Raw genomic sequence first — 13,984 nt, 5'->3', positions numbered from 1 at the left:
ATACACCAATCCATTTTGGTCCTTTGAAAAGAGAAATAGTTTTGGAGGTCTGGTTATTTAAAAATGTTTACTACATTTTTTAGGAAACATTTTCTTTCACAGTTTCACAGAAACTTGATATAATATTGATTGACTATCCTATATATATATATAATAAATAAAATATCTGAATTACCACTCATCCCCAAAAATCAATCAAAAATCTATTTAAGTGATCTACCAACATAGCTAGAAGGGCGAGCGGCTGATCAGTGATCACTGATCACACTGATCACACATCATTATAAATATTCCCACGATCCGTGGATCAATTATATCACACAGCGCACAGGAGAAGCAATAACAACGATGACAAATGCTAATTGAATCATTAACTTGACCCTGGAACAGGTAATTGGCCAACATAAAACACAAAATAGCCCCAACAGCGATCATCCGAGTCCAGTTGAAACGATTTAGTTAGATAAATATTGGGGCTAGTACGTGACTCATTGCGAGAGTCTCTGAAATTGCGCTTTCAGTGAGCCAAAACTCTAGCTGGGTTTTCACTTTCCAGGTCTCATTTTGCCAGCTGAAATTTCGGGGGAAACATTAAAGAGAAACCCAAGCGTAACTGAATGTTTGATTTTGGCCAACAAAGAGGACAATTGTTAGTAGTACTGGGGGTGTCCACTCAGAGAGTATAAAGCGTAGTCTTCCCACTCCACTTTCCACCCGTGACACATTTTCAAAACATAACGGCCTGAAGTCACAACTTTAGATGGGTTGAATGGACTTCTTGCTTAAAATTGTCAAGAAGTAATAAAGTTCTTAGAACAAATAAATAAAGAATATATCAGGACCATTGAGAAGTCTACTATTATACTACTTTTTTAGATAATAAATCTGCACAGAAAAAAAATTTAAAATATAATAATTATAAGACGATTCTCCATCATTCTATCTATGTAGATGTTGGGTCTATTATAGCTTTGAGAAGTTTTCCATCTTGCTTTTGGCTCTCTTTTCATATTTTTGAGAGTTTAGAATATGCCATCTCGCTCCTACACAGAGAAATTACCGAATTTTCTCTCTTTCCAGTTTGAGAATATTTTTAGAGAGAGAGGGAAAAATATTACCTATCATAGAAATATCAAGAAGAGTAATATATTTTTTTTATATGTAAGGATATTTAAGAATATAAGTTTAAAGTATATATAATTTCTTATAGATATTTCTCTCCTTTTCCCATTTGAGAGCATTTTCAGAAGAGAGAAAAATGGTAGCTAATAAATTTATCATAGAAATATCAAGAAGAACCCTATGTTTTTTCTGTGTGTGTGTATGAACTTATAAATCTAAGGACCTATAAGAATATTTAATTAAATGCCTTCTAGTTTTTCTATCTGTGTACTTACAGATGCTGGATACGTGCGCCAATAGTATAGTAGTACAAAATATGTCAACATAGTTGTCGATGCTGAGGTTGTATCATGTGCACATACACGGCTGTCATACCGCCCCCATATGAGTGGGGCCACATTGTTCGACCCGGCGGGCATGTGAAAAGTGTTAACTGGCCGGGCCGGAGGCTCTGAGGCAACGCCGGCGATGACTTGACTTGGCCATGGGTGCACTTCGGCGATGGCCTGGGAGTTTTTCGTTGCCCCAGCACTGAGACAATGATTCTTTAATGCCGAGGCCTAAAAGCCCATTACACGGGCAGCCCGTGAATCTCTCGGTAAGTGGTAGCCTCCAAAGCAAAAGCACCATTTCTTAGCCCCCGCAGCACACGCGGTGTATGGGTAATCTGAAGAGGCTGGCGGTTATAAAGGCACAGGAAAAAATGTAGTTGATGGAGCGCCGAAAGAGATCAAACCTTCGGAAATAAAAAAGATTATTAAAATTATTAAACAAAACAAAAAACAAATATTTATAACAATTTCACATTTTAGTGATGTAAAAAATGGGTTCTACAATAAAATTAACACCTTATAATATACACATGTAAGGGTTTCTCAAGAAGTCCAAAAATTGGATCCTAAAAACTGAAATACACAAAAAAACACATAGACTAAAATACGCACTAACTTATACCCAACATCATTTTTGGTATTCTTGGTTTACTATTTTTTTTAGAATGTTGAAAATATAAAATATTTACAAAATATGTATATTATTATTAGTATGGTAAAATTATTTAGAAAATCTATATAAATAATAATTTAAACAAGTGAAGATTAAATGGGTTTTAAAATAAATTAACACATTTCAACTTTTTACCTTAATAAGGATTCCCGCAGAGTCCAAAACATGGATCTTAAAATTACATAAAATGAAATACACCCAGAAACACTTTAAATAAAATGCACAATATCTACATAAGATCACTTTTGGTATCCCTTTTCGTTTCTTGGTATTCCTTTTGTTAAGATCATTTAATTTTAACAAATATAAAAAAGTAGAAATGTTATATATGTATATCTATCTGGTTATGAAAAAATTAACACCTTTTAAGAGGCCTATATTAAATGTTCTCTCCCCTCAAAGTTCATTATATGGAACCAAAAAAAAGCAGCTAGACTAAAATACGCCCTATCATATACACAAGATCATTTGGTTCCTTGAACAAGGTTCTTAGATTTTGGCTTATTTCATCTTATTATACCATCGTTTTTTTTGCTGTGCCTGTGAAGGGAAGAACCAAAGCCGAGATTAGACAGCGAACATTCTCCTGGGGCGTTGCCATCATTCGCTGTTCTAATTTGCAAAAGCAAATCACGCTCGGCGGCAGCGGCAATCTTGCATCATTCATGCCAGTCGCACGCCCACCAATTATACTTACAAACAGATTTAATTATAATTGAACAACGGGCCGGCTAGTTGAAGACTCTGAAAACTAAAGCGGTCCAATTGGAACGAAAACCGCAGGCGAGGTGCACCGAGCAAATGAAGCTGAAAATGATGATTGCGATGATGGGAACCTGGGGCACCTTTGGGGCGGAGTGGGTGGGCTGCTCCGCCGCAGAGCCACAAATCTCAGACCTGGAGACAATGGCGGCGACAGCAGAAACCCAGCAAAGCAAAACCAAACGAAACGGAATGAAACCATGGCCTTTTCCGCTGAACTTGCACTTTGCATAATTGCATATTACCATCAGCCAAGACCAAGAATACTTCGCACGATTATCCATGTGCATTGTGCGAGCCCCCAAAGCCGAATCCCCAGCTAAGCGGTGACCACCCTGTGGCTCTGATCTGGGTGCTGAGCTCCGACCTTGGCATTAGTACTTCGAGCTGAGGAACTGTTGGGCCATGGCAAGAATACTATCTATAAGGATGAAGTCAATAACGAGTAGTCATGGTACACCATTCAAGAATTGTTGTTTTCAAAAAGAACCATCCCATCTCTCTGGAAAGTGAAAAGGAAGATTACTTTATGATCTCTGTGCTCCGACCATGCTAAGGTAGTTCTTCAATGATAAAGTCAATAACTAGTACTCATGGTACACCATTCAAAAAAGATTGTTTTCAAAACGGAACTATCCAATCTCGTTGAAAAGTAAATACAAGATTATTTTCTAATCTCTGGACTCCGACCTTGCCATTAGTACTTTAATCTGAGAAACTATGATGACAAGGATATGTGACCATCTATAAGGATGAAGTCAATAACCAGTACTCATGATACACCATTCAAAAAAGATTATTTTCAAAACGTAACTAACCAATCTCGTTAAAAAGACAATACAAGGCTATTTCCTAATCTCTGGACTCCGACCTTGCCATTAGTACTTTAATCTGAGAAACTATGATGACAAGGATATGTGACCATCTATAAGGATGAAGTCAATAACAAGTACTCATGGTACACTATTCAAAAATGATTGTTTTCAAAAGCGAATTACGCAATCTTTCTGGAAAGTAAAAAAGAAAGATTACTTTATGATCTACGAAACTATCCATACCATCTGTTAGAGTATCGTCATAACCATGTTCTTATGAAACCTAATTAAGGATATAAAAAAAAAACTAACCAATCTGTCAGGAAATTAATTAAAGATTGCTTTCTGACCTATGAAACTTTTTTTTCTTTCCATACTGTATTAAAATATATATTTTATAATTTTATGGGTAAGCTGATTCTAAATTATTATTATATTATATATACCCCAAAATATATATTTCTCTTTTACAACCTTATATATAGGATACTTTCTTGATGAGTATAAAGATTGTTCAGTATGAGTTTGATCGTTTATAGCTCTTTTTGAATATGTATTATCGAAGGTAGAGAGGTCCCTTTACATTAAAAGAGGATCGGCTTTCTAAATGAATCATCAGCAACTGATTAGCTGCGTTTCATGAATTCCCCAGATTCAATATCTCCACCGATGGGTTCCAGTTCTCATTCAATTCGATTGAAAGCGAAACAATGAATAATTTGAAGATGCATGACATATCCATAAATCTACACTCAAGGCGTGGGCAAGCCGCACATACTGCACTTAGGTCGTTGCCAGAGACAATGCCATGGGCGCAGGAAAGTAGAACCCCCCATTGAAAGACGGTTTCGGTTTGAATTCTGTAAAAAATATACATATACAAATATATACAGGACTGGGTCGCCATATATATCATGTATTCGTGTATATATCAGTTTATTTAGTCTTCTTCAAAAGTTCTTTGGCGAGCTGCCCGCGGAGCTTCCCTCGTCAAATGGCACCTCGCCTAATCTAAATATTTTCTGTAAATGTTTCTTTCTTTTTCTCATTTTTAGTCATTCTTTTCGTTTCATTTGATTCTTTTTTTTTTGTACGTTCTTTTTTTTTGTCAATTTTTTCTTTCGATTTGTACAAAGAATAGTGCTGAAAGAAAATTAGGCATAGGTTTTATATATGATTACAATTAGGGTTAATATCTGGTACTCTGCTCTGCTCCGATGAACGGTGCACGGTGAGACAGAGAGAGATAGAGAGAAAAATTTCGGCGTTAAGAGAGAGAAATATAGGTGTAAGAGAGAGAGATAGGTAATGGTGGAAAAAGACTGAGCGAGAGCGGGAAGGGGATATGAGGGTACAGTTGCGTTGCCCTCGAAAAAAGTTCGTTGACAATTTTAGGTTAGTTTTGAGTTTTGGGGATAATATGAATAAATAGTCATAGCATGGGCGGGCTGGGATGGCTTGTGGCTGGTTTAACGCGGTAACAAGAACAGAAAACATGAGGGCGAGGTATAAGTTACAAACTATAACAAAATCAAACAATTGGTCTAGGACTAACAAAACAAAAAACTATATAGGCGTGTATATAAGTGTAGGAACAGAGATATCGTTCAAAATGCTTAAAATTATAATAAATATTTACGGGTAGGTTCGTGCACACATAGAGAGTAACTTTCTAGGTATACGTAACTAACATCGAATAGTGTTTGTCTTGGCATTTCTGCCACTCGTCCTTAACTATACACATGGGTAAAATGTATTTGCGATTCGAGAACTGAAAATAAAGCTGGGAGAATGCGAGGAATGTTAGGTGTGTTGTGTATTGATTGGGCCCAGCATTGCAACTAGTGCCGAAGAACTTGGACTTAAACACTAATAGGCGTTGGTCGCCACAGTCCACGCACTCCATTCGAAACCCCCTCCCATACAGTAGTTTATATCACACATTAATGAATCGATCCCTCCTTAAGCTGACTGGGAACGGAGTGGTGGCCTGATGGAAAACCGATTTATCTAGCACTTACATCTAGTATTCGATTTGGATCGTGGTCTTTGAGGTGTACAAAACAAGAAATCAAAAGAGTCGGGGGCGGGGGTAAACAAATTATGTTAAGGGAAGTGGGGGAGGCGGGGGGCATAATGGATATAGTTGTTATATATATAGAGTAATATAGTTTATGCATAATAATAAGAATAATATAAAAATAATCACAGACTCGGATTTGCTGATTGGAATCATTTTTGTTTCGCTATTTGTGTACTTTCCACTACGAGTGTTCAGTTTTGTTGTTGTGGTTGTTGATCGGTTTCTTTTGACTTATTTCTTAAAAAGCTAAAATCACTTGGAATAACTTTAGATGTTTTACACAGTTATGCTGCCGCACGATTGTATGTGTGCACGTAGTATAATTGTTTTTTATTAGTCCATATATATATATATATATTATTATTTTATCATATTGTGTAGCATTACGATTACTAGAGTTATACGTATACCTAGGCATATACGACTTTTTATGCGCTTCCAATTATACATAATCATTTTCTAGCGTTGCGACCCTAAACAGGCATTGCAGGCGACCTTTGTCGCACGGATAAAAGTTACAATTACACGGAGGCAAAGTCAAGCTCAAGTGTGGACTTGCAAATCAGATGCTATTACTTTGGGATTCGAGTCGACTTGATTCGATTATAATAGAGCGGTTTTAGTACATCTCATGTCATATATGTCTGTCGCGCCTGGGCCTTCTTAGTTACAATACAAATGACTCGCATTAACATTATCATTATAGGCTTATCCGTTTAGTTTCTAGATATTATGCTCCTCTGAGGCTGGCAACGTATGCCGCACATTTTTCGAGGCTTTAAGTGGGAGTGGCAATAATTTAACAATCTCTTTAGTCTAGGCATTTCGCTTCGGTTTAGATACGAGTAATCTAAGTGGAGTTATGGCTGTTGATCTAGATGGATGGTGTTCGTTCGCAGCTTTTGGGGGGAGTGTGGTACGTTTACATAAATGTGGCTAGGCGAATATGCTGTGTGTGTGTGTGTATGGGGGGGTGGTATGTACATTAACTTAGTTATCTAGGCTATCAATCGATTATCAATAATGCGGTCCACCCTCACTGATTAACCTCGATCTGGCCCGCATGCTGTGTGTGTGTGTGGTATCTTGTGTGTTTGCTACGCGCTACTATATGGTTTGATCTGTCTGCACTCCCAGCTATCGGTTACCATGCTTTGCGACTGCGTTTTCTCAGGCCATTATGGTATTGCTTTCTGTGTACACATACATTTATCATATGCTACAATATTTCAAGTTTATTAGCTAAACTAGTTCACAAGCAAACATAGTTTCGTAATTGTTCTTTATGGTGGTTACAAAAACAAGGAAAACAAGAGGACAATAAATTTCAATTTACAAACAACGGGACACAATGTAAAAAATCATTTCAAAAAACTATTCAGGTCGGGGCCATAACTTAAACACAAGGTAAATTCCTCAGGAGCATTTTTGCGCTTGTTCGTACTAATTTTTTTTTTCTGGATTTACTCCTCTTTTTTAGCTTTCAATAAAATCTTTTAGAACTGTCGCAGGACGCTCAGCTCGTTTGGCTTACAACTAAATTGAAGTATTTCTAGTTATATTTAGAGTAGTGTGTAAATATAGGCATAATTCAATTGGTTACATAGGCTAATCTGCGAGCGCACATAAAGCGGCATTTTTGAGTTCTAGTCGTGTGGCCATTATTGTGGTAATTTAGTTCGGTTGTCCAGGTCAAGCTTTAAGCATCCCAATTAATTCTAGATTTAAATACAAATTGCGGTTAAGAAAACGAAGCACGTTTTAGTCATAGTTAAGATTTTTGTACACTTAGGGCTAAATGAATATATATTATATATTATGTATTATATATATGTGTATACCGCATGGAGTACGGTGTGGAGACCCATACGCATACTCACCAAGTACATGACATATATATGGGGCTGTGTATATAAACCGCTTTTTATATAGACATGGGGCATACAAGTCTACAGATCAACAATTTGCAACTTTTTAACTTAGAGCTAATGTTCCGCTTAACCCTATATGCCTGCTCCTCCTCAACGTCGTGCATCTGCATCGCTTATCCACTACAGAGATAATCGATATATATATATATAAAACTTTGGGCTTAATCTAGTTCATCGCCTTATCAATCGTGCTTGAGTACGATGCGGGCGGGCACCTTGGAGCGCTGCTTGTGGCTGCTCCCGCCGCCGCCGCCTCCGCCGCTGCTGCCTCCTCCCGAGGAGGCTCCCTGCCGCTTCTCTAGCCGATCGAAGATGCATCCTCCGCCAGTTCCTGAACTGCTGCTGCCTCCTCCTCCTCCTCCTCCTGCGCTACTTTTTCGCTGCTCCTCGCGTTGCCGCCTCTCCCGCTGCCGGCCGCCATGCGATGACTGCTGATCTCCACCGCCGCTGCTGCTTCCATTGCTGGTGGGCTTCAGCACCACCCGCCGCTGGCCGGAACTAAAGCTGGTGGCCGACGTGGAGCCACTGCCTCCGCCGCCACCGCCGCCGCGCATCACCTTGTGATTCCGCTTGACCACCAACAACTCTGGCGTGGCCGATCGCTTGCTGCTCGACTTCTGCTGCTGCTGCGGCGGCGGCGATGGGGTGGCCAACAAACGATCCTCCTCGTCCAGCAGCAGGTCATCGTCATCGTAGTCCAGCTCCACCTCGTCGTCGCTGGGCGTGCCCAGGCGCAGCATGTCGCGCGGCTTCGGTGGAGTGCCGCCAGCCGCAGCTCCCGTCGCCCTCGCCGGCACCTGCTGCTGCTGCTGCTGCTGATGATGATGATGCTGCTGCTGCTTGGAGGAGGGCGCCAGGTGCTCGGTTATGCTGCGTTTCGCCTCTGGCGCTATCTTTGCCGCCGTCAGTTGCTTGCGCGCCGGCTGCTGCTGGCCCTGAGTTGGCTGGGCATTGGACTGCGACTGCGACTGCGTCTGTGACTGCGACTGCGATGGCGCCTGCCTGTTGCGCACGCTGGCCGCATCCTGGTCATCGCGACGCTTCAGCGAGATAACCTTGCGTTCGGCGGCTGGCTGAGCAGGCCTGTGCTTGGGCGCTCCAGCTGTCGACGCTGCTGATCCTGGGCCCGCGGCCGTCTCCTGGTCGTCGCGCGCTGGCGAACTGTGCTGCTCGGCGCGCTTCTCCTAGAAAGTTCAGTTTGTTTGTGGAGTTCTCTTGGTTTCGGTTCGCTACAGTGAGCTGCACAACAATAAAGCTAGCTTCGATGGCCGAAGAATCAAGTAATGCCCTTGCTTAAAGCCAAATAATATTCGCAGCCTCAAGCATAATAGTAAAATTGTTTTCATTTTGTTGCAAATTGAATTTCACCGGAAATAAAATTCAGTAACTTCAAGTTTATAATAAAAAGAAGCCCAATGCATTTTGAGAAAGTAGGGGAGAGGTATGAAAGTAGCGAATTTTGACTTCCTCAGATATTTTACACTAACACTGTTTTAAAATGTTATTTCGAAATGCTTTTAGGGTCTGAAACGAGTCATAAGACAGCCTCATCTTGGATTAAATGCGTGCTCCATTTTTAACGTAGTGTTTTCCCCCATTTTTATAAAATTCTATATTGAAAAATTCTAAATTAGATGAGGTTACACACATAAGTAGCTAAATTAAAAAAACCGAATTGTTTTAATTTGAAAGTTAAAAAAAGGTATTTATAATTAATAATATCAATAATTAAAAATATTAATAATTAAAAATACTAGTATTTAATAATAATAACAAATAATTAATAACATTAATAATTAAAAATAACGTTAAAATATTTATTAAAGTAATTTTGGAATATATTTTAAATTCTATTAAGTGTTTCAACTTACAGAACTTTTTATAGAAACTTTCACTTTTTTGGCATTAAAAAAAATGTTATAAAGAGGCTGAACAAAAAAAAAGTAAAAAAAATGTTTTTTATGAAACAAAGAAAAACACAAAAAATATAAATGTATATAAAAATAAATATAAAATAAATATATATAAATATTTAAAAGCTAAAATCCTTTTTACAACAAGCTCTTTCAGGCACTTTAGATTACATTTTCCTTGCTTTTCCTTAACAAAAACCTTTTTGCTCTCATTTTAAAATAAAGGTAACTTTTAAAAGGTTCCTAACACTTGGGTTAAAAAGCAGGGCATAACGAAAAGGTGTCCTAACCTACATTTTCCCTTTGGTAACCCTAAAATCAGTAATAAACTAATCACTCTTTCCCTGCAAGGGCATTAAAACATGGCGTACACACTGGCATATTCTATTACCCCATAAGTATACAAGAAAATCGACTTACCTCGTGTAGTTTCTCCTCGGCCGCACGCCGGCGCTTCAGCTCCTTGTCGCGCATGATCTTCTCGCGCAGTTGCTTCTGCTTCTCGATCTCCAGGCGGTAGTTGCGGGTCTCCTCGTCCTCGTCGCTGGGCTGCGTGCGGAGTAAGCAAAGCAAGTTAGTGGATTTGAGGACAGAGTCCTGGAACTGGGATGAACACTTACCATGCTGCGGCTGCCTGATTCGGAGGGCCGGCCGCGTGGCTCGCCGGAGAAGGGATTGCGGACGGCGCCTGTGCCGGCCGAGCCGCTTCTCCGTCGCTTGGGCGGAGCCGCTCCGCTGGATGACACTCCGCCGGCTCCCTGGGCACTGGCTGCGCTTGCACCGCCACGATTCTCGTCTCGGTCTCGGCTGGATGCTCTTCGGAATCCTCCTCGGGCTCCTGGCGCCCGGTTGGCGCCATATCTCTCACGATCTCGCTCCCGATCCCGCTCCCTCTCCCTGTCCCTCTCGCGCTCCCGCTCTCGATCGCGTTCCCTCTCCATGCGCTTCACCGGCGAGTAGCTGCGACCCCGCGAGCGACTGCGGCTGCGTGTGCGTCTCCGCTCGCCTGCCTGGCCAGAGGCGGCGGCTCCCGAGTTGGATCCCGCCGACGGGGGCGAGCGTTCCATGCGCCGCTTCTCGAAGTACTGCCGATTCTTGTTGATAAACTCCTCCTGCTGGCGCAGCAACTCCGCCTCGCTGTTGATGGCGGGCATAAAGTGCGTCTCCTTGATGAACTTGTTGGTGGCCGCCTCGACGCCGCCCTTGAAATTCGGATTGATGAGCACCTTGCTCACCCGCGGCACCGATGACGAGCCCTGCTGCTGTTGCTGCTGCTGTGGCGGTCCATTTGGCTGCGGCTGTGGCTGGCCGGGATTACCCGGCTGCTGCGACGTATGTCCCGATGGCTGCGGTGCCGGCTGTTGCTGCTGCGGCGACTGCTGGGGCGGCGGACCTCGCATGCCCATGCCGTTGGCGTAGTTTGGCGGGGCGCCGGGCATCATGTGCAGCGGCAGCGTCTGCAGTGGCGGCCTCTGCATGCGCGTATTGTCGCCCTGCGGCCGCCAGCCGTTGTGCGGCCGCATAAACTGCGGCGGATGCTGGGGCGGATGGCCCTGATCGTAGCCATACGAGGGCGGGGCGTTGCGATAGAGCGGCGGACGCATGCCCGACTGCTGCTGGTGCGGCGACTGGTGCTGCTGATGAGGTCCAGGTCCGGGTCCCGGACCCAGCAGTGCTCCATTGCGATAGCCACCGGGATTGGGGGCATACGCCAGCGGCGGTGGCTGCAGCAGGCCCACACGCCCCTGCTCGTGCGGATGCGCCAGCAGGTGGGGCGGTACGCCACCGTTCGGATTGTGACTGTGGTGCATCATGTGCGAATGCGTGGGAGTGTGGAGGGGAGAGGCGGGAGCGCTGTGTGGCTGTTGTGTGTTGGTCGGTGCTTGTTGTGATGACTGGTTGGGTGGCTGAGTTGGCGGGTACTGGCCTGGAATTGGAATGAATGTCGGATTGTTCAGTGTCTGCTGTTGCTGTGGCTGCTTCTGCTGCTGATGGGGGGCTTGATGGCTTGGATGGGCTTGTGGCATGGACAGGGTGAGTGGGGAGACGGGCACGGTTAGTGGGAGGAGGCAGGCGGCGGTGGGAGCAGCACCCACTGGTGCGCTCATCAGAGCCAGGTGCTGCGGTTGTGGAGCATTACCCGGCATGCCGTATCGCTGCGGCGGCGGCTGCATTCCGGCCATGCCCATGCGCTGCTGCTGGACGCCAAACATTGGCGGGGGATTCCTCAGCAGGTGATGGCGAGTTCCGATACCGCGCGGCGGCTTGCCCATTTGATTCTGCTGCTGCTGCTGGCCATGCATAAAACGTCCACCGCCGCCGACGCGTGGCTTATCTGCAATGCACAGATCAAAGAGTAGACATTAGTACAGAATTTAGGGCTTGGTGGGGAGACCAAAACGCACCGCCATGGCCATGGTGTCGCCGCTGCTGGTGCTGGTAGGGCGACATGTGTGCGTGTTCCTGCTGCTGCCTCATACTGCTGTCGGCCCGCTCGCTGGCCGTCTTGTAGTTAGTGCGCTCCTCGCGCTCTTCGTCGTCCTCGCGCGGATCGGGCAGCTCTGAGATCGCCGAGGCCGAGCTCACCGCACTGGGCAGGCTCTCCTGGGAGGAGGCCAGCATCGAACTGAGGCCTAGCTCACTCTCGCTCTGGCTGCCTGCATTCTCGGCCGCCTCCTCGCCGTTGCCATTGTTTGGGCGAGCTTCCAACTCCGCGGTCTCAGCAGGGGCTCTCACTTCATTGGCTTGCTGCGCTGGCGACTCCCTCCGAGTGGCTGTCACCTGGTCCTCCGCTGGCTCTGCTGCCACAGCTTGGGCTTCCCTAGGTGGTTTCTCCACTGTGCCGCTGGGCGGATTAACTGCCGCCGGTGAGGGAGCTGCAGCAGCAGCTGGAGTCTGAACTGGGGCAGGAACTGGGTTTGTGGGCTCTGGTTGAGTCTTTGGCGGCGCCACCTCTGCTCTCTGGGCTCCCGAAGCTGTGGCTGTCGCTGCAGTAGTGACTGCCACAGCCGCTGCAGCTGCTCCGGCCTGCAACTGCTCCTTGTGCTTGCGCTCGTGCTGGCGAATCTGCTCCTGGGCCCATTCCTCGGCCTCGGCGCGCATCTGCTGCTTCACCTCGCTGGTGACATCCTTTTCGAGCTCTGCAAGAGGCGGGGAAGGGTGTTTTTTTTTTTTTTTTTTTAGACCACGATCAGCTGGGGGAGGCTGTGGAGTGGGAGTGGGAGCCAGTACTCACCTTCGTCCGAGAGTAGCAACTCGTCCTCGTCGGCGCCGAGCAAGGCCTGGTCATCGATGTCGTCGCCCAGCTCGTAGTTGAGCAGGTCATCGCTGCGGGGAGAGTGGCGAGAGAGGAGGAGCAATGAGAAAGGCGACCAACCAAGGTGAAATGAGACTTTTCTCCTTCGAGGTTCCATTGAAAAAAAAAAAAGAGGAAAAAAATCGCCCACACATACACACACAGCCGGGGGCATTCACTCACACGCACAGCCACCCACACACTCGCACACACAGACTGCTGCAGGCAGCCCGAAAATGTTATACACATGCAGAACACCCCCCCGCCCCTGCCATGGGCCGGGGGCTTTGCGCGAGTCCGCCCCCCCTCTCCCCCGACCGTTGATCGCGGCCGAGGTCCTTGGAGCCACCCGACGTGTCGATTTCACCCACTTTTTCGCCTCCACTTACTTAATGTCCGACATTTTTTCGCCAGGGCAGCTGTTGACACTCGGCGGCGCGCGCGTGTGTGCGTGCGGTGTGTTATTTAGGGAAGTAGAACAGCGCTCGTCCACTGGCCGCGCGGCTGCTTACCACATTCTGGCGACCCGGGGGCAGGTAACGCACTCAGAACCGTAACGCGCGCGTTTATCGCACTCGATAAGTAGACGCCCGAGAGGTATGCAAAAACTAGGGCTTTTTCACACGCAGTTTGTGTAAATTTTTCGAGGGATGCAATCGGACCTAGGGCTGGCACTAAAATCGATGCTTGTGCGATAGTATCGGGGGCGGCAGTGCTGCCAGACAGCTGAAAATATCGATGATTTTGATTGCTTTTGAAAATTCAATAAAATTAACTTTGTAAAATTGAGCAATGTTGTTATGTTTAGGAAAATAAATTTGCAATAAAACACAGTTATTTGAATATACATTTAGAAACGCTAGCTAATATTTTGCTTATCCTCATAATAAACTAAGAGTATGTTTTAGAATCATAAAGCCGTATGGAAGAAGAATTCAATGAAATTAACATTTTATACTCAAGTAATTCTGATATAGTTACTAAAAATGAGCTATTAAACACATTTATTTGGGTATATAATTAGCATTAAACGCTAGCAGGCCTAAATCTCTTTCCCG

The 13,984-nt window shown here is 44.6% G+C and overlaps 1 protein-coding gene across 3 annotated transcripts; it reads right to left on the bottom strand.

The window, feature by feature from the left end:
- Positions 1 to 1,837: 1,837 nt before the first annotated feature.
- Positions 1,838 to 13,600, bottom strand: LOC108025760 (trithorax group protein osa). Of its 3 annotated transcripts, none has more exons than XM_044092943.1 (7): positions 13,316 to 13,600; positions 12,867 to 12,958; positions 12,037 to 12,771; positions 11,772 to 11,966; positions 10,252 to 11,558; positions 10,052 to 10,180; positions 1,838 to 1,858 (listed from the first exon to the last, which is right to left on the bottom strand). In XM_044092943.1, the coding sequence occupies exons 1-7, from the start codon at positions 13,327 to 13,329 to the stop codon at positions 1,853 to 1,855; spliced, it is 2,478 nt and encodes an 825-aa protein (XP_043948878.1). In that variant the 5' UTR covers positions 13,330 to 13,600; the 3' UTR covers positions 1,838 to 1,852. The 3 variants fall into 3 exon arrangements, with proteins under 3 accessions (XP_043948878.1, XP_016951844.3, XP_043948877.2); XM_017096355.3 differs by lacking the exon at positions 1,838 to 1,858 and adding an exon at positions 4,800 to 8,902; XM_044092942.2 differs by lacking the exon at positions 1,838 to 1,858 and adding an exon at positions 4,800 to 8,902 and having other exon boundaries at positions 10,252 to 11,966.
- Between the last annotated feature and the right edge of the window lie 384 nt (positions 13,601 to 13,984).

Source organism: Drosophila biarmipes, chromosome X (genome assembly GCF_025231255.1).
Source record: "Drosophila biarmipes strain raj3 chromosome X, RU_DBia_V1.1, whole genome shotgun sequence".
In the NCBI taxonomy this organism is placed as follows: Eukaryota; Metazoa; Arthropoda; class Insecta; order Diptera; family Drosophilidae; genus Drosophila; species Drosophila biarmipes.
This window is presented reverse-complemented; position numbering and strand designations above follow the sequence as displayed.

Bases quoted from the DNA above. Each gene is read 5' to 3' on its own strand.
- LOC108025760 (XM_044092942.2), bottom strand. The intron at 12,772-12,866 runs GTGAGTACTGGC...CGCCTCTTGCAG, and splicing joins GTTGCTACTCTCGGACGAAG to AGCTCGAAAAGGATGTCACC. The intron at 11,967-12,036 runs GTGCGTTTTGGT...TGTGCATTGCAG, and splicing joins GCGACACCATGGCCATGGCG to ATAAGCCACGCGTCGGCGGC.